Consider the following 14167-nt stretch of genomic DNA (forward strand, 5'->3'; position numbering starts at 1 on the left):
CGATGGGGGCTGCCTGGGTGGGTAAAGGGACCTGTGTGAGCCAGGATGGGGAGGTGCTGGTGGGCATCCAGCCCCCACTGGAAGAACTTTTCCCATTGCCAGGTCTTCTGGAGAATAATGCCCTAACTGAGCCTTTTGCTCTGCAAATAAATTGGATGGATCAAGACCACAATGAGAAATATCCCCATCCTCATCCAGAGGGGGATTTTCAGCATAAAAGGCTTTATATGACTCATAAACTCTAACATTTATTTCTGCATGCGAGGTAAATATTTCCCCCTCTGAATGTCTAAGCAATGCAATTCTGTCTGAAGCCTCCATTTGTTTAAGTCTGGAGGTGACAATAATTCACCTGTTTTCCCTTCCCGTGATTCCCCAAGCAATGGCGTAAGCCAAAATAGAGCGAACTCAGCTCTGGCTGTTTGTCACTTGTCAGCTCCCTCCCTCAAATACGCTCCGATGAGCTTTGTCCCGGGGTTTACGTTCGGGCACCTCCTGATCTCTAGCTGTTGGTAAATGGCCCCATGTTTTCCTGTTCCGAGGAAGAAATACAGCACACCTGTATGCAGCCGCTGCCAGGGCAGGCAAGAGAGAGAGACATAACTTAATTTAACTCCAGATAAATCATGATTTCATGGCGATCTGCCTGCCACAGGCCGTTGAGAGTCCCATCTCCTTGGCACTGTAACCATACTTGTCACTCAATGTCCCAAAGAGACCCGCTCGCAGCCAGAGATCATAGGTGACGGAGAAGATGCCTGGAGTTGTAAACACCATCAATCTGAAGAAAACAAACATGCCTGGGAGCCGATGGCGGGTGAGGATGTGCAAAGGCAGTGCTTGCCTCTGCGGAGGATGGGATGTGCCCACGGGCCGCGCGGATCCCCAGCCTCCAACCTCCCCTGGCTCTGTTGCCACCCAAAGCTCCCGCAAAGCTGGGGACGCAAAGCACTGCCTCTCCTCTTCCCTGGGGGGGTTTGGATCCCTGGCTTTTTCCCCTGTGTAGCCCTCAGCCCCTCTCAGGGGGGACCCAGGTAGGGGTTAAACTGCTGCGGGGCAGAGGCGTTGGGGGGTGGCCTTAATGCACCGGCTGCTTTTGCTCTTCAAGGGAGATGAAGGAAGGATGCTCCTGTTTCCGCGGTAGTTGCGGCTCCTGGGCGCTTTCTGCTGGAGATTTTCACTACAACCATGAAGCTGTTCAGCCCCTGCCGGGGGTCAGAGAGCCCCAAACGTGGCCTCGTTGCTGCTTAGAGATGTCCGGTGTGAGAGCGATGGGTGGCTGTGCTGCTGTCTGGCTGTGCAGCACCGGCAGGGGTGCAGCCCTGCCACCCCCCAATGAGCGGGGCTCCGACAGGAGCGGGAGGCTGCTTTCAAGAGAAGTGTTTGAATTTTATCTTTAGTTCCCCATCTCACAGGCAGAAACCCTCAGTGTGGGCAGAAAGCCCCTGTCTTGTGCCAGCACATCAGGTCTCAGAGAAGTCTCCCACCGCAGCACCACCAGCAGGTTTGCAGTGCGGGAACCTCACTTTGCTTTCTATCCTTTTTGGTACCCCTGTGCCTTTCCTGGCTTTGGCGGCATCGCTTCTGATTTACAGCTGGTGTCACATGAAATCTGAAGCAGGCACTGTTCCTCCTGCCCTCTGCTCGCCTGCTCCCACCCAGGGCTCTCCTGCTCCCCCTGGCTCCTAACGCTGCTCCCTGGGTCCCATCCTCGAGGATGTGTCTGCATCCAAGCCTAAACTCAATGCTAACGTGCACAGGCAGTTTCCTTTTCTGTCTGCCTTTCTTTCTTCTCTATTTTTTTTAAAGGAAACGGAATCCAAGGCTGCCGTGTAGTGATGATGATATTGTTAGTAGTTATTTCTATTTCCATAGCTCCAACAGGCAGAGAACAGAGTCCCACTGGGTTAAATGCAGCACATGCTATAACAAAAAGACAGTCTGGGTGCCAAACAACTTGCAATCTTCTTCTTAATGTAAGGAATGTAAAATTAAAATTACTATAGCAACATCTTGCTCACATTGCATACAGATAGGATTTGTTGGTCTTTATGTGTGTGTGTATATATATATATGTAACGTACATATACAAACCCTAAATATCTCTGGCAACATTTTCCATCATTGAATTTATATTTAATTTCAAGGTCTCTCTATCTCAGATGCGTATTGGTCCTCAGGATTTGCATCCAGCTTCCCTTCAGCAAGCCTTGCCACCTCCTTTGGGCTCTTCTGCACGTGCTGCCTGCCAGGCTCGAGCCCCCTCCGCCTGGGGAGAGCGCTCGGCCCCTGGCCAGGAACAGGGACAAACCCTGGCTGGGGGATTCATTCCATCTATCAGGGGCTTAATTTTAAATGTATACAACCCTGTTAAACTTCATAACTGACTTAACATCTCTGAATTTGCTTTCCTCAGATTTTAGGGGAGTGGGGTGAACCCAAGACATGCAAACCCCTCTTTTCCCATCTCTCTTCTCTCAAGTTATTAGTTCAAGTGAAATTTCATATGAATTATGAACCACAGCTCTCACTTCCCCTCCATGACTGAATAAAACCTGGGCCCAGAAATCCCTGGGGAAGGGCAGAGCATACCCAGGAGCTGGGGGAAAGGCAGGGGGAGGACGGACGCACCTACAGTGCAGCGTTGCTTAAATTCTCCAGGAAAGCAGCAAAAATTCAAGCACAATTTTCCCCTTGTCGCAGAGGTAAGCGGAGCTCCTGATAAAGAAGAGTTTTGACGTTGCCAGATCTGAGGAGCTCTCTTGGCTTACCAGCCTACAATCGTGTAGGAGGGGAAAACCAGGCACCAAACTGAGCTGAAGAGATCTGAAGGGTACTGCTCTCTGCCGAGGGAAGATGCCTCGGAGGGATACCCATTCCTCGAGAGAAGTGGGAGAAACTTGCGGCTCGTTTGTAACAGCTTTGGGGCCGCAGAGTCGGACGCACGCAGTTGGAGGGCTGGTGGATCTGCTGTTCTGAGACCAGACTGTAATGGAGATCTGAGAACCAAAACTGAAAACGTCTGCTGGCAGGTCTGGATGGAGGAGCTGGAAAGCAGCCTGAAGTTGCCAGCTGCAGGTTTCTGGTGCCTCTCGCTTAGCGGTATTAAATACAAAGAAATAGATCGTAGGCAGCTCTGCCTGTGGGGGCTAGGAGGAAAGTGAGGGGGCTGGGGCGAGGCGGGTGAGCAAACCCCGCTTCCCAGTGGATCTGTGGGGAAGGCAGAAGTGGAAAGGTGAAGAAGGGATCTGCATGGCATAGAGGGGCCAGCTTTCAAAGCCCACCCAGGCAAACACCATGGCTTTTCTTCAGACAGAACTGCTCGATGAGCAGGAATCGATAGCCTTCTGCAGAGCCTGCAAAATTGTTGATGGGTGTGAGTGTGCTGAGCTGATGCCAGGTAGGAGGCTTCTGGATGGAGCTATTGAAGAGTTGGGGAGGATGGGAGTGAGCACAAGTGAGGCTTCACACGTATGTTGGGTGTTGGTGTGGACCTTACGGTGATGGGCTGAGGGTACGAGGACAGCTGAAGATGGGACCAGGCAATGGACGGTGGGTTGAAGACCAGTGGGAGTTCACGAGCACCAATGTATGAGAGGGCAGAGCAAAGCGAGCATTGTGAGCTGGGCGCTAGGCTTGTTTGCTGCCAGCAACAGGCAGGAAAGCTGCTCCCGCGCTGAACCGGCCCCAAACCAGGGCTGACCTACAGGCAGGAGAGACATCGCTACCTCCTTCCCTCCCCAAAGGGAGGAGTGAGGGCGGGGGCAGGGGGGCTGTGAACCTGGCCCGGGAGGAGCCAGCAAGGTCTGTTGGGTTGAAGAAACCATGTCTGAGACCCTTGGTTAGAATGCTCACACGCTTTCTCATCCTTTGCCCAGGAATGGGAACCCATTGGGACAAGAGGCTGTTTATGGTGCTCAGCTGCAGTTTAACCACCCTGGACTTCCCCGGGTAAGGGCAGCCACCGTGGGCAGCGTGAGCACCGGTGCCCTGTGCTGGGTGAAGGTTTGGTGTGCAACCTCAGCCCCGGGACCTGGTTGCTCACCCCTCAGAAATCCTGCAGGGCTTTGCAGGTGTGCCGACGTGTCCAGTGAAACTGGGGCTTTTGGTAGGAGTATGGTGAGAGGGGGGGGATAATTTCCCTTTCCCCAAGGTGTGCCAAGTTTCCCAGCTGTGGGACCCACACTGCTGATATGTACCAAAGCGATAGCCTGAGAAAAGGGCATCTCTTCATTGGGGGCGGGGGGAAGCTGTGGCTTTGGAGGCCCTGCAGCCCCTCTGTTAACCCCTGCTGCACTTCTGCAGGGGCAGGTAGGGGCCACATGCTCCCCACCCCTGGCTCCTTGGCACTGCCGTGCCGGCCGTGATCACCATCGCCCCCACGCCTTTTATTTCTCCTGACCTCTGTGTTTCTATCGGCTGTTTTTAAGCACGCCTGCCACCAAGGCTGTAATCGGTTCCTGTGTACTCCTCTGTGTGCTTTCACCCAGCAATTTGTGCAGGGCTGTCGAGCTCTCTGCTCGTAATTGGCAGGAGAAAGCAATCCACTTCACGAGAGGAAACGTCTCCACCGGCTGCTGGAGCTGAGCAGGCTATTTCCCGTAATGAGGATGAAGCAAAGCAGGGTCTCGCTACCAACTGCTGATGTAGCTGAGCCCCCAGCGCTGCAGGCGCAGAGGTGCTGCTTGGGACGTAATGAAGAGCTCGGTATTTGGAGTGGAGCGGGTTGCGCTGTCCGTCCTGTGCCGCTGGCTCGTGATGAGGCAGTAAGTGCCCAGTGCTCCTGAAGTCGCAGCTCCCACAAGTCTGGCTGCAGGAGGGGCTGCTGGGGGAAGGGGAATCTCCTTGTTTTCTTCCTGAAGACAGTTGTTTCTCCCCTTGCATGGATGACCATGGCAATTTCAGCCTTAGCGTTGGAAAGCAGCTGCTATTGGCACTGGATTTTGACAAGAGTGGCATCAGCTATGAGTGTCCCCCCAGTGACAGTGCGGCTGGGCGGGTGACACAGGCGCCAGCGAGCCGGGCTGGCTGGACTCCAGCCAGCTTTGCCCCACGCCTCGCCAGGCTTGCACCATCCCCAGCTGGAAAAGCAGCTTGGACATAGTGCTGGGCAGCAGAGTGAGTGCTGGCAAAAAGCTTGCAGGTGGGTATGCATCCAGGTGAACCCCAGTGGAAATTGGGGATGGGGAAGGGGGGGATGAGGAGGAGGGAGTCCCCAGAGCATCTTGGCATTTTCTGTCTCACCTAGCCATGGGAGAAATGGTGCATCTGGCAAGCGATGCTGAATGTCTGAGATGCCACACAAACTTTTGGGGGTGTTGGAGAAAAGAGCAACCACCTCTGCTTGGGCAGTATCCATGGAGTGAAGAGCTTTCCCTCCAGGCTCTCGGGGGGGCAGGAACTGGGGCTGGATTTTGCCAGTCTTACCTCCTTGTGACCACCAAAAGGAGACCTGTAAGGAGCAGGAGTGGGTTTGTTGTTGGTTTTCACTGGTAGAAAAAGGGAGCGGATGAGAAATCTCAATGGGAAAAATATTAAGTGTTTTGGGGGTTCTTTTTGGTTTTTTATTTGTTTTTTCCTCCTGCCAGCCCAGGAGGCCTCGGTGTATGGGGGAAAGCTTTGCCCACCCTCACTTGAGCACATGCGCCATGGGGATGGTGTGAGGAGGATGAGCAGTCCTTCTTTTGCTCAAGTTAAAGGCAGATCTTGAAGACAAACAGGGCTCCCGTCCCACCGCTCCAAGGACCGGTCTGTTGTGAACCAGCTTTCCTTTCTTTGCTTTGCTTTCCTTTTTTTTTTCCTTTTCCTCTCCTGAGATTCGCTGCCTTGCTGACAAGCACTGAGCTAGCAGCACTTTGAGCAACTTGCCTGTTGTTGGGCAACGTAGGAGTTTCTTACCTGGATACTAAAGCACTTAAAATTCTTCAGGATTTGTTAGCCATGAAATAGCATCAATTGAATCTTCCTGGCTTAATGGGATGAACAGTTGTGGCCTTCCCTGAGTTCTTTTTCCCAGTTCACCACAACAAACCCCACCAGCCTGATCTTTTCCATGTCTTTCCTTTGGTGAGACCATCACTTGGGCAGAGCCTTGTGCTACCGCTCAGCAGCCCCAGCCGCCTGCACGGCGACGAGGCTGCCTTCACTGGGAGCAGGCCCTCTGATGTGGGATTTTTTGGGGCAGGATTCAATAAGATCATTGAAAAAACCCACATTCCACCCTAGCACCTTGAGACCTGCAGCAGGACTGGCTCCAGCCTGGTGCTGCACGGGATGCTGCCCAATGCGGCTGGTGGCAAGGGCTACCCTGGCGCCCCAGCACAACGAGTGTCCCCAGGGTCGCAGAGCTGGGTCCAAGCCCCTGGAGATGCTGCAGAAATGAGCTTGAGTTTCTCCGCACGTGTCGGAAGGGCTGGAGTTATTTGCTAGCAGAGGCTGTACAAATCCCATGCATAATTCAGCCACTGCCGTACAAATCATCCCGCTAGTAAAAGCCTTTTCGGAAAGCACGATTTGATGGCAACAAACTTTGACCTAAATGTGCCGCAGCCGACAGCCCCGTATGGCGGGTTTTAAACTTTTGCCGTCACTTCCTTCCGAGAGGCAAAGTGAATCTAGGTCACCCCCCTTGCTTGTTTGTAACGAGGCTAATTCTGATTTCATTCATGTTGCGTCCTTGAGTTTGAGATGGGGGGAAAAAAAAATGGGAGATTTGAAACGGCAAGTCAGCCTCAAAGTCATTCTTCTTAAATCCCATCTCGGAGCAAAGGAAGTGGTTTGATGTCGCGTCCCAAGGCAACATTGGCAGTGTCATTTAATATTCAGGGTATGAAAGGAATACAAAGTTTTCCTTCTTTCCCTTTTTATTTAGATTGCAGCGTTAAGCAGTGGAGCTGAATGAACGGGCTTGTGTCTGCGGCTTTTTGAGCAATTAACAAAAAAGCCTATTCTGGGCGAGCGAGCTGTGCGCTCTGCATGAGGCTGCTGCTCCAGGGACAAAGAGGGGAAGTGGCTGAACATGAGGTTATTAGTTTGTCTGGAGCTTCTGTGCAAGCATGATGGCATAAATAGAGCCGCTTGTTTGTTGATCTCTTCTGCGATGGCAGCTCAGGGCAAGCTGCTGTATTCATCTATTTATTGCCAAAGCAACCAGTGCTCTTTTTCCCAAGACTGGGATTCTCTTACGCCGTGCACAGTACAGCTGTGTTGCCTCTGCAGTAAATGGCTGTGCAGTCCAAACGGACAAGAAAAAAGTTTGGGAGAGAGGAACTACTGCTGTGTTTGGCTAGAGAGTGGCAGGTGGATAGTTTGGTAATAGTTTGGAAATAACTCTTCCTTCTAGCCACACACTGGATTTAAGGGTGGAATTGAGACAAGGAGGGGGTAAAAAAAGTGTTGGTCCTTAATTTGAAGATAATTTGGGCCAGTTCTGTTTAATATCTTTATCAATGATCTGGTCAAGGGGATCAAGTACACCCTCAGTAAGTTTGCAGATGACACCAAATTAGGTGGGAGTGTTGATCTGCTTGAAGGTAGGAAGGGTCTACAGAGGGATCTGGGCAGACTGGATTGATGGACCAAGGTCAACTGTATGAGGTTCAACAAGGCCAAGTGCCGGGTCCTGCACTTTGGTTGTTGTGACCCATGCAACACTACAGGCTTGGGGACGAGTGGCTGGAAAGATGCCCAGAGGAAAAGGACCTGGGAGTGTTGGTTGACAGCCGACTGAAGATGAGCCAGCAGTGTGTCCAGGTGGCCAATAGGGCCAAGGGCATCCTGGCTTGCATCAGGAATAGTGTGGCCAGCAGGAGCAGGGCAGTGATCGTGCCCCTGTGCTCAGCACTGGTGAGGCTGGATCTCCAATGCTGGGTTCAGTTTTGGGCCCGTCACTCCCAGAAGGACATGGAGGGACTGGAGCATGTCCAGAGGAGAGCAATGAAGCTGGTGAGGGATCTGGAGCCCAAGGCTAATGGGGAGCGGCTGGGGGAGCTGGGGGTGTTCAGCCTGGAGAATAGGAGGCTGAGGGGAGCCCTTATCGCTCCCTACAACTGCCTGAGAGGAGGGGGGAGCCAGGAGGGAGGGGAATCGGTCTCTTCTCCCAATTAACGAGCTATAGGACGAGGGGAAATGGCCTCAAGTTGCGCCAGGGCAGATTTAGGTCAGACATTAGGAAAAATTTCTTCCCCGAAAGGGTTGTTAAGCACTGGAATGGGCTGCCCAGGGAAGTGGTCGAGTCCCCATCCCTGGAGGTATCTAAAAGACGTGTAGACAAGGTGCTTAGGGACGTGGTTTAGTGGTGGGGTGGCAGGGTTAGATTAAGGGTTGGACTTGATGGTCTTCAAGGTCTTTTCCAACCTAAACGATTCTATGATTCTGTAATAGCCATGACGCACAGAGGGACTCAATGGCTTATTTTAGCTGTGTTTGCCAGCTCTAGGAGTCTCAGACTGCACCAAGGAGTGAAACTCCATTGTCTGGGCTCTAGAACAGAACCTTAAACAAGAAAACCAGACTGTGCTGGAAAGGCACGTGCTGAAGTGCTCTGACAGCTGAGCACCGTGTCCTGGCAGCATTAAACCACCGCAGGCTGCTGGTTTCAACTGGGGAGGCAGGAGAGACCTCTAAACCCTCATCTGGTCTGCTTAGGGTGGAGGAGACCCACTCTGCCCATCACCAGGAGCAGCCCTGCAGGGCTCCTCTGCATCCCGGCCAGGGCTAAACAGCATGGGAGCAGCCCACATGGCAAAAGTTTTATCAGCCCTGTTTCTGCGTCTGCTTATGTGTCTCTCCCAAAGGCCATTGCTTGAGTCAAAAGGCCCACTTGTTAAAAAATTACAACTTTTATTGTCTGTTGTTCCTGCTGGAAATAAACCTGAGTACTCTGCCAGGCTGGGGTGGTGGGAGAGGAGGGATTCAGCTTCTTTCAGCATCTTTGCACTGTGCATGTGGATCCGGGGAGCGGAGCAGGTGCCTGGTGGGACACAGGCAAGGGAGGTGACTTCAGATTTCTTTCGCTCTTCTGATTCTCTCCCCTATCCCATAGGGGAGTGAGCGGCTGTGTGGGGCTGAGCTGCTGGCTGGGGTTAAACCACGACAGTCTTTTTTGGCGTCCAGTGTGGTGCCCAAAGGGTTCAAGATAATGACAGGTTTGATTGGAATGTGCTAGATTGAAATTATAGCTGTTATTGCTGTTTAGCTATTAAATGTTAGGCTCCTACGCTTGCCATGGGGCTTGCTTGCCTTACCATGTATTAGAGTGTAGCGCTCGTTGGTGGCTGCTTTTGCTTTTGCTGCTTGGTGTGCTGCTGATCATCTTATGTGCTGTGCCTGGGAACATTTTGATAACAGCCATGGCCATGTGCCTGGGCTGGCAGGTGGCCAGGGCATCGCTGCTGTTCCTGTGCTGCTGTACTGGACAGGCTGGAACTCCGTTCTGAACTCGAGTCGAAGGGACTGTGACCTGTGCATGAGTTCATGTGGGAGCAGGACACCCCAAAGTTTCTGTGGCTGTGGATAAGCCCATGCCAGAGCAGGTACATCTTGAAGTGTCCATGGCCGTGGTTATGTCTCTGCCACAGCGGGTACACTCCTGAAGGGACTGTGGCCTAAGGATAAATCCACACTGGAGAAGGCACACCTTGAAGCATCTGCGGCTGTGCATGAGGTCATGCTGGAGCGCCTCAAAGCATTTCGCCATGGATAAGCCCACAACAGAGCAGGTACGCCCCTGGAGGTACTGCAGCCATGGGTAAGGCCATGTTGGAGCAGGCTTACTTTGGAAGGGACTGTGGCTGTGGGTAAGGCCATGCTGGGGGAGCAGGCTTACTTTGGAAGGGACTGTGGCTGCGGGTAAGGCCATGCTGGAGCAGGGCTATCTCTGAAGGCATTGTGGACCATCGGAAAGGCCATGCTGGAAGAGGTGCACCTCAAAGCAACTGTGGCTGTGGATAAGTCTATGCCACAGCAGGTACAGCCCTGTGGAGACTGCAGCTCATAGATAAGGCTCCACTTGGAGCAGGTTACAAGCCTAAGGGACTGGTCTGTGGATAAGCCTGAGTCAGAGCAGGGGCAAGGGGAGGAGTTCATTGCAATTTTAAAAGTGATGGACTGGTCCAAAGGGACTAGGGGTGGAGATTGTAATAGAAACACCTTCAAATTGTTGTAGCCTGGGATTTGAGTTGCATGTTATGGGAATTACTACAGCAGGAACCACCTGAATCGATGGAGGAGAAGCCTTACAAGAAGCCGCACAAGTTGCAGCAGTGACCTGACCTGAGCTGGCTTTGGTGCCCAGTAACTCCACACCACACAGCGCCTCTCCTGTCCAGAGTGACTGCCATAACAGGTGGAGCCCAAAGCCATGGACTAAATGAACTCAATGGACATTTGCAGACATTTATGGACATTTTACAGACATTTCACAGGGGCAGCCCACAGACTAAGGGAATGGTATTTGTGTATTATATCAAAGGATGGGAAGGGGGTGTGTGGTTAATGAGGATGTATTGGATAGCATGAGATCTGAGCATGATGTAAATGGTGTGGAATAAGGGGTGGAGAATGTGGTGGGTTGGGCTGGGGGAGCGTTAATTTTCTCCACAGCAGCCAGTACAGGGCTGTGGTTTGGGTTTGTGCTGGACACAGCGTTAATAACCCCGGGATGCTTTCGCTCCTGCTGAGCAGGGCTGACACAGAGCCAGGGCCTTGTCTGCCTCTCACCCCACCCCACCAGCGAGGAGACTGGGGGGGCACAAGGAGTTGTGGGAGTGGGCACGGCCGGGACAGCTGACCCTGACTGACCCCAGGGGTATTCCATACCATATGACGTCATGCTCAGCATATACAGCTGGGGGAAGAAGGAGGAAGGGGGGGATGTTTGGAGCGATGGTGTTTGTCCTCCCAAGTCACCGTTATGCGCGATGGAGCCCTGCTGTCCTGGGGATGGCTGAGCACCCACCTGCCGGGGGGAAGCAGTGAATTAATTCCTTGGTTTGCTTTGCTTGCATGCACAGCTTTGCTTTCCCTATTAAACTGCCTTTATCTCAACCCAGGAGTTTTCTCACTTTTACTCTTCTGATTCTCTCCCCCATCCCACCAGGGGAAAGCGCATGAGCGGCTGTGTGGGGCTGAGCTGCCGTCTGGGGAGCGCAACAGGGTGCTCAGGGGGCCACTAATTGTTTTGGAAAGCATGAGGAGTTCCCCATGTCTGGCTAAAGGAAATGGATATGTCACTGCTGCTAAGCAGGCTCAGTCAAAACAAGACAAATTGGCCTTAAATATGCTGAATTCCGTATAGAGTATTCAGTATTTGTGGGGAACAGCCATTATCTTTGTATATTTGACAAAGGTTAATTGTCTCTTTTACATTGACAAAATCAGTGTGGTAGTCAGCCTGTCCCTGTATAGGGGAGAAAAAAAAATCCTTCATTTATAAGCGATTCATTAAGTAGCATTAAAGCTGTCTCTGAAGACAAAATAATCTTTTTAAAGAGGACTCAAGGTACCAAGAAGGAAGATTAATGCCTCAGCTATTTTTCAATTATGCAAGCTTTCATTTATTATAGTACACCTGGATTAACTCTTACTAAGCTGCGTGCTTTGGTAGGTAGGGTCGGGAAGGGGATGTTTCATGCCGCTGGACGAGTCCTGTGCTCGGAGATGGACAAAGCAAGTCTCTGCACGTGGTTGCTGCGATGGGTGCGAGTGGCACGGTAGGAGGGTGGCAGGAGCTGCCCCTCTAAGCCTCACCGTTGGCAAAGCTATTACATTTTTGCAAAAGGAGTGTTTGAAAGGCATTTATGGTGCTTGAATATTTTGCACTGATTGCATTCTACTTGGGTGCCCTGTTCAGGTGCGTACATGTACGTAGCCTCCCTGGTGTGGTTTGGGTACTGAAGGGCTCTGGTTTCTGACCCTAATTCAGTTGCTTTTTCCTGTGATCACGTTCATGGTCCTTGCAAAGTCAAATGAGCCTAAATTCTTCTAACACACAAGGGATATTTTTATTTCAGTATGATTTACGTCAGAGGTTCCGGTAAAGCGTAATTAAAAGACCTTATTGATACCTCTACCTTCATTTTTTTCCCTTGCCACTGCTTCCTGGAGCGCTAGCCTTTTCTTAATTGAAGCAGTGAAGAGTCCATTTAGCAGGAAGGTGGGAGGAAACAGCCTGAAAATCATTCATCTAAATCACTCCACCGATGAAAACAGTTGCTCGCTACATCTATCATCATTTGTTCTAAGTGTCTTACGAGAGGTTAGTGGCTACAACTATGCAGATGCAGACATGCCTGGTAGAGCTGTGCAACCTTCCCAGCTAGGGCAGTCGCACCAGGCTGCGGAAAAAGACTGCTTTTTGCAGGTATAAATAATGCACCAAAAGAAGCCGCCAGATGAAAGGCCAGTTTTGTGGTTTTCCAGTTGCAGCAGTTTTATAAAATGCGACCCCCTCTACCTTGCACTGCTGTGCTAGCAAGTTTGGTTGGTTTGTTTTTTTTTTTAAAGTATAAGTGAGGCCAAAATCTTCACTGGGCAGCTTTGGTGCTCCCATCTTATCTGGGACAGCACCAGCACAACCACCCCTTCCCTGTAGCTGGTGTAGGGTCAGTGGGGCTCAGCAGCGTTTACCTTAATACTTTTCCCATTATTCAACAATCAATTACCATTCACTATCGCTAGGCAAAACCAGTTCCCTGCGGGACATCTCAGCTTGGTGACTTCCACGATGGAAGGGGCTGGAAGACAGCATGAGCAAGGTTTGATGCTAGCAGAAGATAATTCTTCTGGGTGCAGGTCTGCTGGGGCTCTTGAAAGCCTCCAGAGCCAGGGGAGAAGTGATAGGATTGCACACATCTTTAAGCAAAGCACTCGGAAAGGCAGCTTTTTTCTTGACTTCAAACACCAGCTTCATTAATTTCAAACCACTGGCAAGTCCAAGACACCTGCATATAAAGTTCACATCTAAGTCACATCCCTGTTCTCCATGACTGAAATAATCTGAGAGCATCTTAAACCTGGCGCAAACAGCTGCCAGAGCAGAGCGGCGCGAAGGCAAAAGGTGCTTGAAAGGCTGCGTCCCTGAGAACTGCCCCTGCTCCTGTACTGCCGGTAGGTCCTGAACACAGACCAGCTGAAAGCCTGCGAACACAATTATTTGGTTTACACAGAGAAAATATTTGCAAAGCTATGCAGAATTTGGCGCAGAGTGACAACCAAGCAGCCCAAAGAACCCAAACTCCAAGCCAAAAATGTTCTCTTTGACAATTTGAAAATGCTTGATTTTGATAATTATCTTCAAAAAAGCCTTTTGCTTCAACATTGAGTGCTCTCTGGTCATGGGGAAAGGGTAAAAAGCTGCCTAAAGCAGCTTGGCTCAGCCGAGGCCGGAGTGCAGATGCGGGGTGGGCTTTGACCCTGTGCCACTGCGCTGGGGCAGACCCTGTTTGCTGCTTGTTTTGGCTGTGCCTGGCTGCTGCTTGGATGCTACTGGCAGGGAATAAACCATCAAAACATTTGCTTTTAGCTTTGTTATTGACTCACTCAACCAGGCAGTTGTAAAACCTCCGAGCCAGGTTGTGACACAGCCTTTACGTTAGCTTGGGCACCTTGACCTGCACACAGAGAGGTGGCTTTGGGCCGAAGCCAGGGGAGGTGATGCCAGCAGGCGGGCAGCCCTTTCTCCTGCCCACACCCATCATGGCTGATCTCCATGGCCCATAAAACCTATTGTCTGAGTTTATTGTCTAAAGAACACTGAGAATTCTTGTGGTTGTGGTATTGCAGCCGCAATCTGACCACAGGGGCTCGGTCTCTCGCTCATGCTGCTGTGGCGTAACTAAAGCACAAAAGGTGCCTGGAAGCCTCGGGCCCGTGGAAATCCCTGTGGAGCGCGGCTTTCCTGGGGCTGCGGAGCACGCACGTGGGCCGCTGAAGTTATTGCTGGGGCTTCTGCGTTGCACGTGTTAGAGTCAGCAAAAAGCATTAAAAGGAAAATGAACGGCTTTGTTCTGATGTAGTTGGTTGAAAAAGTTCTCGTGAGGGCAGGTTTGGCTGAGGGGTGACACGGTGTCTGTGGTGGGAAACAAAGGCCAAGAAAACCCTTCTGCTTCCCGGAAAATCCGCAAAACTTCACCTCGTCATTCCTCCCTCTCGGTGGCCCCGTCCGAGG

The 14167-nt window shown here is 51.6% G+C and overlaps 1 protein-coding gene across 1 annotated transcript in view; it reads left to right on the forward strand.

Annotated features, from left to right (window-relative positions):
* Positions 1-810: 810 nt before the first annotated feature.
* GPR50 (G protein-coupled receptor 50) overlaps positions 811-14167 on the forward strand; it is a 68712-nt gene continuing 55355 nt past the window's right edge. The window contains exon 1 of the mRNA XM_009636359.2: positions 811-817. Coding sequence (XP_009634654.1) covers positions 811-817 — 7 coding nt within the window. The remainder of the gene's footprint in view (positions 818-14167) is intronic.

This window comes from Egretta garzetta, unplaced genomic scaffold (genome assembly GCF_000687185.1).
Source record: "Egretta garzetta isolate BGI_Z169 unplaced genomic scaffold, ASM68718v1 scaffold53, whole genome shotgun sequence".
In the NCBI taxonomy this organism is placed as follows: domain Eukaryota; kingdom Metazoa; phylum Chordata; class Aves; order Pelecaniformes; family Ardeidae; genus Egretta; species Egretta garzetta.